Below are 14,447 nucleotides of genomic sequence, written 5' to 3'. Positions count from 1 at the left end.
TAAGAGACGAAAACATAAATTTCATACATAAAAATAAACTCAAATTATATATATATATATATACACGATATATATATGATTATATATATATATATATATATATAAAGTACTGCTTCATAGATAAAAATAAAAGCAAAACTGCAGGGCTGGCAACTTCAAACAATTCAAAAAAAATCAAAAACTGCTTCAGAATTTTTCTTTCTTCTCAATTTATAGTATTGTCTCTGATTTTCGCTGTACACATGGAAAATTTATTCATAATTAGCTTTGCCAGGGTTGTAATTGTAATCACATTTTTATTTTTAAAAGGGATACTCTCAGTTTTATTTTAGCTTCCCTTAATCTTCTCATTTTTGCTTAAGTATCATTTTACCACTTACAGATGTCAGGTTTGATAGCATTTTTTTCTGATATCCTACCACCATCTGTCTTCTGTGGTTTTTACTGAACTTCTGTTAATTTTAAGGATGATGTTTCTGTACATAACAAGTTGTTTATGCCTTTCTTCTTTCACAATATTCTTTTCTTTGGCTCTTGATTGACTATAATGTTTTTTGATGTTTTTATTACAGACTGTATTCTGGTTGAAGATTTTTGCCCTTCTTCAATTGGTAGATTCAGATTTTTAATTAACTTAGACAGATTTTTGGCCATTTTGCCTTTCAGATATTCTTTTTTTTAACCTCTTCTTTTCTGTTACTTAAGAGATGCCCATGTTGCATATATTGATATACCTCTTGTTGTTCTATTTACTTGTTAGATTTTTTTCACATAATTTGATTTTTAATTATCATACTGTTATTTCAGTTTCCACTTAATCATATCGTCTGAATGTTTACCTGCTCAAATCTGATGTTAAACTTATGTATTGTAGATTTTATTTCAGTAATTTTGCTATTTATTTTAAATTTTATATATTTTCTTTTACAATTTTTGTCACTGATACTCTCATGTTGTTTTTCATCCTTTGTCTTTTTACTGTAAGTCTACTTAAAACTGTTGTTTTAAATGTGTTGCCTTAAAACTTGGGATAGATTCAGTTTCTGTATTTACTTTACATTGGTCATAGGCTTCTTTTATATATAGATATATTTGTTGTTGTTGTTGTTGTTGTTGATTTCAGAAAACTATAGTTGAAATATCATAGTGTGCTAACTCTAAATTATAGATTTGCTTCATTTCTCCAAGGAGTTCCTTACTTATTACTTACTTTACATTTTATTAGCATTTTCAATAAGAAAAAATGTAAAAACTATCACTTTTAAAAACTGGATCTGTATTAACACTCTCTAACATTCACGGGGATTGTTCATAATTCTGTCTTAGCCTTCAGTTTCTTGTCAGATTGGAGCTATAGAATTAATGCATATTATTTTGTTTCTTTGGCATGTTTCATATCATAACATGTACATTGTTTTTTAAATTATTCAATATAATAAACTGATTTAAAATATTCTAATCTTTGCAAGTATAGACGTCTTCAACTTTTTTTCCTATTTATTGTTTATATATTGTATAAAATAACTATTCTTTTTGTTCCCAACAACTTATGAGACTAGAAAAAAAAACAGTAAGTAAAGATATCAGGGCTTCTTGACTCTTTTTGGAAGCAGGAATCAGGTCCTCATGTTGACAATAATAGATCTCAAGTTTAAAGCCTTTATCTGTCCCAGAGAGGTAGTATGGTAAGCCACACACACAAACAAGCTAACTATGTTAGAATTGTCTCCCTTTATTGTCTACTTGGTTGATATAAACTATTGATTTTTAGTGTCCAGACTGATTTGATTGATTTGACTTTCATTTTTCAATGGTTCAAAGCTGTTTGCCCTGTAGTTTGTTTTCATTTTTATCTATGAAGCATTTTTTTATTTTTAAAATTGCATTTGTGTATAAGACTTATGGTTTTGTCCATTTAAAATGTTGTTTAAAATTCTTAAATTGAAAACATTTTCAATTTTGAATACTACATAACAGCTTTCAGTTTTGGTGGTTATGTTATAAAGTTTCTTGGTTTGCTTTTTATTAATTGAGGTTACAAATTTTATATAAAATAAAGCAAAATTTCTTATTATGAAATAGATGTTGGTTTAATGTAAAAAAATACAATAATTTTCTTACAACGTGACGTCCAGCTAAATATCTAAAAAAAATTATATTTGAATAATAAATATCTAAATAAAATACCTTTTTAAATAAGAATGTCTAGATAAGTTAAAGCTAAAAGAAATTGTAGCTAACTCTTCTCTTGAAAAATGCTATTCCTATTAAAATGCAAAGTAAATTATTAATTAACACTCAGTCTGTACAGGTATAATCGGAGACAGTAATATAAATTAGAAGAATGGAGAAGTACAAGAGCACCATACTTTATATCATTCACTTTAAACTTTAGATTACTCAGACAAATTAGTATTATTCAAAGTAAATTCTTTTAAGTTTATAGCAATAACTGAAGCCCTAAATATAAGTACATACAACATTTCAAATACAAATTTTGAAAAAAAAAATTTATAACATTTTAAGTATGATACATCTGGTGTACATTCACAGATTGTCCAGGTTTGTTGCATAATAATACACATACCATGGTGGTTGTTTGCTGCATCCATCGTCCCATCATCTGCATTAGGTAATATTTCTAGTGCTATCCTTTCCCAATCGCCCAATCCTTTCTATTCCTTTCATAGTTCCCCAAACCTGCTGGCCCTGGTGTGTGATGATTCCCTCCCTGTGTCCATGTGTTCTCATTGTTCAACACCCACCTATGAGTGAGCATATGCAGTGTTGTGTCTGTTTGCTGAGAATCATAATCATGGTTTCCAGTCCCATCCATATCCCTGCAAAGGACATGAACTCAGCATTTTTGATGGTTGCATAGTATTCCATGGTGTGTATGTGTAACATTTTCTTTATCCAATCTATCACTGATGGGCATTTGGGTTGGTTCCAGGTTTCTGCTATTGTAAACACTGCTACGATAAACACATGTGTGCATGTGTCTTTATAAGAAAATGATTTATGAACTTTTGGGTATATACCCAGTAATGGTATTGTTAGGTCAAATTGTATTTCTATTTCTGAATCCTTGAGAAATTGCAACATTTTCTTCCACAGTGATTGAACTAATTTACACTCCCACCAACAGTATAGAAGCATTTCTATGTCTCCACATTTTCTCCAGCACCTCTTGTCGCTTGATTTTTTAATTATCATCATTCTAACTGGGTGAAGTGGTATCTCACTGTGGTTTTGATTTGCATTTCTCTATTGACCAGTAATGAGGAGATTTTTTACATATTCGTTGACTGCATACATGCTTTTTTTTTTTTGAAAAGTGTCTGATCATATTCTTTGTCCATTTTTGTTATGCGGCTGTTTTATTCTTGTAAATTTGTTTAAGTTCTCCATAGACTCTGGATATGTTTTTTGTCAGATGGGTAGATTGCAAAACTCTTTTCACATTCTGTTGTTTGCCAGTTCATTCTATTGGTATTTTCTTTTTCTGTGAAGAAGTTCTTAGGTTTAATTAGATCTTATTTGTCTACTTTGGCTTTTTGTTGCCATTGCTTTTTGTGTTTGATCATAAAGTCCTTGCCCATGCCTGTGTACTGAATGGTATTGCCTAGGTTTCCTCCCAAAGTATTTATGGTTTTAGGCTTCATGCTTAATCTATAATCTATCTAGAGGTATTTTTCGTATGTTGTATAAAGAAGGGATCTCATTTTAGCTTTCTGGATATGGCTAACTAGTTTTTGAGGCACCATTTGCTTATTTATCTTTTTTCCTTTTTTTATTGTATTTTAGGTTTTGGGGTACATGTGAAGAATGTGCACGATTGTTGCATAGGTACACACATGGCAGTGTGATTTGCTGCCTTCCTCCCCTTCACCTATATCTGGCATTTCTCCCCATGCTATCTCTCCCCACCTCCCCACCCCCCGTTCCTCCCCCAATTTTTCCCCTACAGACCCCAGTGTGTGTTGCTCCCCTCCCTGTGTCCATGTGTTCTCAGAGACACCTTTCATTAAATATGGAATTCTTTTCTCATTGCTTGTTTTTGTCTGATTTGTCAAAGATCAGATGGTTCTAATTGTATGGCATTCTTTCTGAGGTATCTGTTCTGTTGCATATTTATTGATCTCTGTTTGGGTACCAGTACCATGTTGTGTTACATACATAAATCTTTTTTTTTTTTTTTTTTTTTTTTTTTTTTTTTTTTTTTTTAATGAACAAAAGAGAAATTGAGGATCAAATAAGGTAATAAAGATGGAAAACAAGAAAGTAAATATTAGCATAATTACTTTTATACTTGTAATAATGTTATACTCGTAATAACCTTAAATGTGTTCTTGGTCTAAATGGCACAGACTGGTGTAAATGCATTATTAAATGAATGATTAATTTGTATAGTTTCTATGCTAGACTTACTTCAGGTGGAAATACTCAGGGGCCAAAACTTGTATGAAAATAATACAGGTTTCCGGAAAAGGCATGACAGTGGACTACAGAGTACTGTATGTGTCTCTCTTCAACTAAACAATAGATCCAGTGGCAAAATTAATCTAATGCAATTATTTTGGAATTCCAGAGGTTAACTGTCAGTTTACAGCACGAAAAACAAAATTTCCATGGTAATTGCAAATACTTTGGAAGCAACTTGGAAGAAAAACAGAAATGATTCAGACTTAAAACTCTCAGGAGGATTTGTGCACTGAATGTTGCCCTTAATTACAGAGGTCCCAACAATTGCGAATAGTCATTGTTTCATACTTTTCCTCCTCCTGTTCAAGCAACTTTTAGAATATAATTTAAAGAACCAGGGCACATTTCTTCTCTCTCTCTCTCTCTTTTTTCTCTTTTTTTTCTTCTTAAGAAATTAGAAATTGTTAGACAAAAAAAAAATAATAATAAATAAATAAAATTCAAAAATAAATACATATATATGAAAGTATAAATAAATTATATGATAATGCCATGTACGCCATAACTGTGCAGGCTCAAAAAAGACCCAAAAATAAATTTTGGTAGGACTGATTTCCAGTACGGAAAGAGCCTACACGATGAATAAATAAAAACCTTTTCAACCACAAAGAAAAAGAAAATCTGATTTTTAAAATAACAGCATTTTAAAATTTAAATGCACTTGTTCATCATTTATCAAATCATGAAACATAAAATAAAAAAATAAATAAAAAAACTACAGCTCATTCTAAGAAAAAAATAATAATAATAACAAATTCCAGGTTTTCCTAGACAACTCAAATGGCAGGTTTACTAAAAAATGATTTTTAAAATTAATATTCATAGGAAGATAATAGAATAAATGAAAAAGCACAGAAAAATCATGGAAAAATAATTATTAATAAAGGGTATAAAATTATTTTAATGACAAAAATTATACAGATAAAAGTAAAGCAACTGAAATAAATATTCACTATAGAATATTAAAACTAGGCTTGAATAGAGGAAAGAAAAAAATATCAGCAAACCTAAAGAACAATTAATTAAAATTATTATGTAAGAAAAAAAAAGAAGAAGAAAAGCAATGAAGAAATGTGAACACAGGCTGGAAACATCTTGGAAACCATCAAGTGGCCACAGTTACACATTTTGGAGGTTCAAAGGAAGAGAGAAGAAATCAGGAAGTTTATTTAAAAAGCAGTGGTCAAAAATGACATAAATTTGAGGAAGTAAATAAACACCAAAATGCTCAACAAAACTCAAGTGAGATAAACTCAAAGAAACACACTTAAACTTAATGATAATTTAGCCATCTAAAACAAAAACAGATTCTTGAAAGCAGCAAAAGAAATGAACATTTACGTAAAACAACTCTCAAAAATAATCAATAATTTTTTTTTTAATCTGAAAACTCAGAGACCACAAAGCAGCAGATTATCACATTTCAAGTGATGTAAAAAAAAACTTTCAAACAGAAAACTTACGTGCAAAGAAATTGTTCATCAATAGTGAGGAAGAAATCATGACATTCCCAAATGAAATCTGGGGACTTTTTATTTAGTAGATGATCCTTTAAGAAATGCTTTATGGGGTTACTTTATGGTAAAGTGAACAGACACTACATAGCAATATAAATAAATAAAAATTAAAATAAAGAGAAATAGATAAACAATTATAAAACAAACAAAAAAATAATGTGTAGCTCCACAATTTGTTCTACATATAATTTGAAACACTAATATAGTTAATATAAAGTTATCACTAAAATTTACATGTATTTTTGACATACAATAATTACAGTATAATTTTGATAACTGAATAAGTAAAATAAAGGGGACCAACATATAGAGAAGTATGTGTTTTCATGTTGTCACAGGTAAGCTAGTATAACTTTAAAAATGTTATAACTTCAGAATGTTCAATACAATTGTCATGGCAACGACAAAAGAGAGTAACAGGCAGGTAGAAAGCTTTGAGCACTCTGTAAGAGTAGGAGCTGTGGATTTAGCTGATCTTACCTGAAGCTACCTAGCAAGCTATCTTGGCATCATAAGACCAAGTCCAATCTGTCCCACCACAGAGTAGATGTAAGAGGGTAAGGCTCTCTGACTGCTTCTTCACACAACTTTGGCCACGAAGTGGAAGAGACTCATCCATACCTAGCACCTGGTGAAGCACTGAAGGCAGAAAGATGTGGCTATGATGAGACCCAACTGAAAAAAGGTAGGCACAGCAACTGCCCAATTCTGTCTATTTCTTCATGGCTTCCCAGGAGTTTGAGGTGGAAGCTATTGTTGACAAAAGACAAAACCAAAAAGGGAAGACAGAGTATTTGGTTCGGTGGAAAGGTTATGACAAACAGGATGACACTTGGGAACCAGAGCAGAACCTCACAAACTGTAGAGAATGTATTTGTGACTTTATCAGACGACAGACTGAAAAACAGTCAAAATGGACATGGACCAGAACAGGTGGAATTTCTTCAAACAATGTAAGGAAACGAGCTTCCAGAACTTCCACATATAGCTTTTCTAAGAACTCTCCTAAAATGCCATTGACTGGCAAACACCACAAATCCAAAAACAACAACTTGTTTGCTGCCAGACAGAACATTAGAGAAAACACAGCTTCACTTCTCCCTCACTCCAAAAATTCGAAACAGAAAAATTCAACTATCAAGACACTTGTACCTAATAGTCCAGTTAATGACCAGGACACAGTTAGGTCTTTTCTGAAACCTGAGAAACTAGATCCTGTTGCACCAGTTCAGGAGGACAAGGTGGCATTCAAGGTGGCAGCAGAGAAACCGATCAGAATTTCATCAGATTCTGACACACAAGAGGCTAGAATAGAAAACAGGACCCAGACACAACCACTCATGTCTCAGATGTCTGACTCAGTTACTGCTTCCATGGCCACAGAGTCAGATAAGAAGGAAAGTATAGTGGTATTAATGGACCCTTCAGCAGCCAATGGAACAACAAACATGCATACGTCTGTTTCAAGAGTGAGAGGTGGAAAAAGAGAGATTATTGATGCTAGAAAACACCAGCCTTTTATCAAGAGGATGTATTTCACCATCAGGCTAAAAGAAAGTGCCAACAGATACAAAGACATTGTTGTCAAGAAAGACCATGGATTCACCCAGATATTGCTATCTACTATATCAACAGAGAAAAATGCCCTCAATACAGAAGTCATTAAAGAAATCATAAATGCTCTGGAAACGGCTGCTGTGGATGACAGCAAGCTTGTGTTGTTCAGCGCAGCTGGCAGTGTCTTCTGCTGTGGTCTTGATTTTGGGTACATTGCGAAGCATTTACGGAATGACAGAAACAGAATGAGCACTGAAATTGTGGACACAATTAAGAACTTTGTGAACCATTTTATTCATTTTAAAAAACTTATTGTTGTATCAGTCAATGGGCCAGCCATTGGACTAGGTGCATCCATACTACCTCTTTGTGACTTGGTTTGGGCTAATGAAAAGGCTTGGTTTCAAACCCCGTATATGACCTTTGGACAGAGTCCAGATGGCTGTGCTACTGTTACATTTCCAAGGATCATGGGTGAAGCATCTGCCAATGAAATGTTGATTGGTGGGCGAAAGCTGACAGCACGGGAGGCATGTGCCAAAGGCCTGGTCTCTCAGGTGTTCTTGACTGCAACTTTCACCCAAGAGGTTATGATTCAAATTAAGAGGCTTGCTTCCTGTAATCCTGTTATACTGGAGAAGTGTAAGACCCTTGTTTGCTGTAATATTAAGAAGGAGTTGGAACAGGCCAATGAGAGAGAGTGTGAAATGCTGAAAAAAATCTGGAGCTCAGCAGATGGGATAGAATCCATGTTAAAGTATGTTCAAACAAAAATTGATGAATTGTAATTACCAGTCTGTCTGCTTAGGACACAAGAACTGAACTTAGCAGAATATATAATTAGCTGAAGATGTCCTAATTCATTTTCATAGCCCCAAATAATTTCAATGATAGCTAAGGCTTGTAGAGAGAATTGAAAACATCTAAACTTTTTATTTAATATTATCAAGAAATTGTTAAACACTGTAAATTTAAAATAAATAATAAAACAAATGATTTGCTCAAATATTCTTATTTTATGTACACAGAAGCCCAAAGTTAAAAGCAGACTAGTGAGCACTAAATTGTTCTTTCAAGCTCTAATTTTTATCAATGAGATGATATAAATCAGATGAGAATGGTGCTCTATTAGATTCAAGTAACAGAAAAATTTTTGATAATGTTTGTTTTCCTTATTTTTACATTCTAGAATGCAGAGTCAATTGAGGTAAGTGTCAGTCTCTGCTTCCCTACCCCAGATAACCTGAGTTGGTGCCTCTGACTTTATAGTGGCACAAACACCTCAGAGACACACAATTCTAAATTAAAGGAACTTGTATTTCAGAATAATGATTTCCAATATATATTTTACTCATGATTATTCTTCCAAACTGAACATGTGGTTACAATTTATGCTGAAATAATTAATTTTTATACATGTTTCGTTGTTACCCACTTAACATAAATAAACCTTTACTTCTCTAAAGTAAAATTTGCTGCATACTATTAGTGAATCATGAATTCATTAGGTAGAAATATCCAAGTTTTATGATGTGTAGTTTTAACTTAATTTAGAGTATGTTTCACATAGTAGATTAAAATTCTGGAATATATATATATATATATATATATATATATATATATAGATAGATAGATAATTTTTTTTTTTTTTTTTGACACAGAGTCTCATGTTGTCATCTGGACTGGATTGCAGTGGTGATCTTAGCTCACCACAACTTTTGCCTCCCAGATTTAGCAATTCTTCTCCTTCAGCCTCCTGAGTAACTAGGATAACAGGGCCTGCCACTACTCTAGCTTTAGCTAATTTTTTTTTTTTTTTTTTTTTTTTTTTTTTTTTTTTTTTTTTTTTTTTTAGGAGAGAGAGGGTTGCATTATGTTGGCCAGGCTTGTCTTGAACTACTGACCTTGTGATTTGCTTGCCTTGGCCCACCAAAGTGCTGGGATTACAGGCATGAGCTGCCACACCTGGAATGGACACATTTTTAAAGGCAGAAACTTTTTTCCAAACAAAGAAAAGACACCTACACTATATCTGAAATTTAAAATTATTCGTTTCTGCTTTTATCTGCACATAATTTTCTAGAACATGCTACATGCTAAGCTATCCAGAAGCTCTCTAAATCCTGTCCTAATGGGTTTTTCTGGAGGCTCCGTTACATAGGCATGAGTAAGTAATTCACTGGCCACTGATAACATGACTTTTGTCACAGTGTATCTACAGTGTTGATTCACCAGCCAAAAATATCTGTAGATAATGTCACCTTTGCCTAAGTTTCTGTTGAGCCTACTGGACTAATTTTGCCCACCCATCTTCTAGCCTGCACTAAGCTGAAACTAAGTACTCAAATTCCATTTCTGCTATGGATAAGCCTGCCACAGAATAAAGAGAGGTGCATGAGTGAGTGACAATTGTGTCCAGCCATTGCACATAGCTAATCACACTTGCTCTGATGAGGTGATCAAGTCAAGGTGCCGGTACAGGTGACAACTTGCTGCAAGTCTTTGGCTGAATGAGGCATTTCACAAGCTATTTTCTCGCAGTCACTGAACAAAGCAACCAGAAACTGCACAGCCACAAAAATGGTATTACATTCCTGGCTTGAGAAAGATTTACGTCTGGTCTCTTTTAGAAACCAAACCTCTTCTGTCTTTTTTTTTTTTTTTTTTTTTTTCTTGTTAAGCAGCAATCTGGCAAATGGGGTATTATGTGTTCCAACCTTTTGTGTTACTAAACTTTCACTGCTATTATTCAGTGAATCCTGTTTATTATCCCATTTACAGAAAAAAAAATGAGTTAAGTGAAAAACTGTAGAATAATAAATAAATAAATAAATAGGTGCCTTATTGAGTGACAGTACAGTTTCAGGACTCCCAAAGTTGGAAGAGCCTTTTCACAAGCAAGACATAGTTGTCTCTGTGCCACACTTGGTTAAATGGAAACCCTGAATGAAGAGTTCTAATGTGCAGACAGGTTGTGCTGACATCTCTGCAGTTCTGAGCAAAGAGGACATGCAGAGTGGGTAGCTTCTTTCTGCAGGAATTTTGCTAAGATGATTCTGCAGACCTTACTGGAGAGAACAGCTATCCAATTATAGGTATGTAACCCCAATAAGTGTGTAACTCTTAGTGGAGAGGAGACTCACAGTTGGTAGCTTCACTTTGCAGGCATATATAATTCCATAATTAGCCCTAGACTGGAGCTCATATGGACTTCAAAGGGCAGAAGGAATTTGCTGATTGCTACATGAGTGGTCATGATTGGAGAAAGAAAGAGACAAAAGTTTTCACCATGGTCTCCAGTGACTTCTGTTACATTTCACAATGTGAAGGCTTTATTTTTCTTTTCTTTTCCTTTTCTTTTTCTTGGTGGCAGAGGCCATTGTGTCAGTACCACCTTAAGAGTAATCACACATGGCCAGGCCATGATAGCTGGGCTCAGCCAAAAACTTGTTTTATTTTCACAGAGGTGCCATGAGAGCTGATGGGATTCAGGCTAATGGAAGCAGATACTTCAGAGCTTTTTAGGGAAGGATAGCTTCCCAGGCTCTGGAAAGCAAAGGGATGCCTGTGTCTGCACCTGTGGCTAGGCAGCTGCAACGGCTTCTTAGTAGATGAGGTTTCTTCTAATTTAACTTGAATGTGGGTGTGACTTCTACCTATTCTTAGTTCCCATCAGCTTCACAGAATGCACAGTCCTGGCTGCACCTTTCTCAGTCACAGAGTGAAGCTGAGAATCCCTACACTCTACTTTATGCCTTTGTCTTCTCATTGAAAAGCCTCAACCTAAAGCTGTCCAGCACCTTTAGCATATCAAAAGAAAATATTTTAGAGATTCCAAAGATTTTAGGAATTCTATACCAGAAAACAGAGACAAACAGTAAACATATTTAGCAAACTCACAGCACTAAAAAGAAAACCCTAGAACCAGTGTTCAATGGTTGAATTATAACAATTAGTCTAAGAATTCAAACAATTTATTTTCTTTTTAAAAATTATTTGTTTTAAAAGAAAAAGGTACAGATCAAACATTGCTAATAGAAAAATTGTACTTACTCTAATGTAAAACTTGATTGATGATGTGATACAAGTACAAGACTTCACAGAAAATTTTCTAATGCGAACTTTGTTACATGTACAAAATACATAAAATTACCTCCATGAAGGTGAAAGAGAAAAATTACCTTCATGAAGGTGAGGGGAAAAAACAAGAAGTTGGACGGATGTTGGGTACAATTATTTTAAGCAGAGGAACAATCTGAAAAATTAGGCTGCAGACATTGATAAAGGAAGTAGTAGAGGAGGACAGACTAAAGACATGTCCACAGCTGCAGTAACAAAACAAGAACAAAGTAAAAATGCCTTTGTCATTTTGGCTAAAGCATATCCACAGGTACACAGATCCTGGCTCAATGTCCCAGACAAAGCTTTTACTTCAGCCCATAAAGTAGGCCACATCTTTAATAGTGCTTTCTTTAAGAGAGCTAACAGACAACTCAGAATATTCTTTTTTTTTCCAGTTTGTAGACACAGCAGCCCCAGCCTTAGAGTTAAATCTCCCATGAGCTCCGTATTTTCACTGAAGAGCTTTCTCTTTATTTTTGGTTATTAAACTATTTTCTTACTTGAATTTTGCATCCAATCTCCTTAATTATCCTGAACATGATCCATCTCTTCAGCCTGTGATTGGTCCCAGACCAAGCTTTCACTTCAGTGAGTGCTTGGTCCAGGACCAAGGCCTAAGGCTAAGTTAAGTCACATGAATGAATTATCACTTCAGTTCCTGGTGAATACCAGTTCAAGGTTCAGGGTCAAGTTGAGTAATACTTGATCCAAGACCACTAACAATATTTCTTTTCTCCCCTGACTTTAGAAACTCTGAAATCCAACCTCTTAGTAGGCAAACTACTCACATCCCATCTAAAAAGTATAGAGCTTTTTACTTATAAAACTTTTGTTTAATCATATTTGCATTCATCCTCTGTAATTTTTCTGGCCGTGAGACGAAGAACTCTGTGTGATATCTCACAGTGAGAGATTGCTACACTGTGGTGCATTAATGAGACAACAATAATTGAAATCTAGGAATTGAGCTCTGGAATCTATTGGTCTTGTGGTATCGTCTGGGAAACTGGTCCCATGTTGTGATGCACACTCCTGGGGGCTGTCCACCACGTAGTGGTCACCAACATAGGTTTAGAAAAGTCAACATGGCTTCCTTTTTTTGCCTTAGCCATTCTTCCTAAGGTGCTTTGATTTATCTCACTGGTAGAAATTCACACATGCATCTCAAACATATTGCATAATTGGGTCACTAGTGTCTTTGCCTTTCTTTTGTTCCTCTCTTTTTGCCTAGGCTTTTCCTGGGTCCTATCATTAAAGACAAAGAAGGCTATCCCCAGGAGGTTTTCCAAGGTACTGTACAATTATAGAGTCTGCTTTTGTAGTTATCTTCTGGTATCAGGAGCTGCCTGAGTAATAAATAGTCTTTTAAGATCATCCATGTATTAATTGAATAAGGATATACAACTATGTGTTTTATGAATGTCTCTTTTTGCCTTATCATAAAGGCCAAGAATTTTTTCTCTGCTGTCTTATTCAATAGGAGTAGTTTAGCGTCATTAAGAGGTTTGTGCTTCTGGTTCTTCATCAACCTTTAAATATGCACATCAAAAATTTCTTTTCTTGTTTCTAATCTATGGAATTACTAATGCTCAAAATATGATTTTTAAAAGTCTCTTTCTTGCTCCTGGAATTCAGAATCTTGTCTGTTCTTTGCTCATTTTATTGAGTGCTTTAACACTTTTATAAATGTCTATAGAAGACTTGTAGTTTGTTCCTGAATCTCTGTTGCCTGTGGGGTTGTTTCTCAGAACCAGGTAGAATTTACCTTAGGAGTAACACGGGATCTTCCCATGTAAGACCAAACACTTTGCAAGGCTGAGGCAGGTAAAACATAAGGTCAGGAGTCCAAGACAAGTCTGGCCAACATAGTGAAACCTTGTGTTTACTAAAAATTTAAAAATTAGCTGGGTGTGGTGATGTGTGCTTCTAATCCCAGCTACTTATGAGATGAGACAGGAGAACTATGTGAACTAGGGAAGGGAAAGTTGCAATGAACCAAGATGGCACCATTGCACTCCAACATGGACAATAGGGCAAATGGCCTATCTATAAGAAAGGTTCCATATATTTTTGAGGGTATTTGAAAATTTGACTGGGTGTTTATTTTTTTAGGCTACTGTAATGAAAAAGAAACCTGCACTTCACTGGCACCTTATTCATTGGATATTTCCTATAGCAAGTGACAGTGGACTTCTGGGGTTGGGTATTAAAACTGAAAAAGTTGATAGTGATGTGACTAGAAAATTGTCTAAATAAAGAAAATGAGAAAAGCTGTGGCAGCAACAACAACAACAAAATGATTTTTCAGAGTTTCCAGGGGAATCTTTTTTGGACTTTGGAGATTTTTTTTTTCCCCCCTTTTGGGCTTTTCTGTTATGAGTGCTTTGAAGACATGCACAATTTTACAATATTTACACAAGTTGGGGATGTTTCACAGAACAAAGAAATCTTGCAAATAGGGCACCACAACCAATTTGTCCTTCTAACATCAGAAAATATCTGTTTAATAGTATTGAAATACGAAACTACATGGTTATGATATATCCTTGGTAAAATTCCTCTAAGCAGAGAAAGCCTGAAAAATCAAGTTGTAGGCACAAATGGAAACAGTCTACAGTAACTTGTGGTACACTCAGACAAAGAAACAGTCCCCAACATTTTTTGCATGTCTAAGACATGGTCACAGCTATGAAAAACAAAAACAAAAACAAAAAAGAAGTTTTCCCTTAAGATGCAATGTCCTTTGTATAACCGGTGGGCTTTCAG

At 34.3% G+C, this 14,447-nt stretch overlaps 1 protein-coding gene across 1 annotated transcript; it reads left to right on the top strand.

Moving 5' to 3' along the window:
* Positions 1-6,605: 6,605 nt before the first annotated feature.
* On the top strand, positions 6,606-8,347 carry LOC141583022 (testis-specific chromodomain protein Y 1-like). The gene has a single exon (XM_074392445.1). The coding sequence runs from the start codon at positions 6,725-6,727 to the stop codon at positions 8,345-8,347; it is 1,623 nt and encodes a 540-aa protein (XP_074248546.1). The 5' UTR covers positions 6,606-6,724.
* The last annotated feature ends 6,100 nt before the right edge of the window (positions 8,348-14,447 follow it).

Source organism: Saimiri boliviensis, chromosome Y (genome assembly GCF_048565385.1).
Source record: "Saimiri boliviensis isolate mSaiBol1 chromosome Y, mSaiBol1.pri, whole genome shotgun sequence".
NCBI lineage: Eukaryota > Metazoa > Chordata > Mammalia > Primates > Cebidae > Saimiri > Saimiri boliviensis.
Note: the sequence above shows the minus strand (reverse complement) of the source record. Positions and strands in the feature narration are given on the sequence as shown.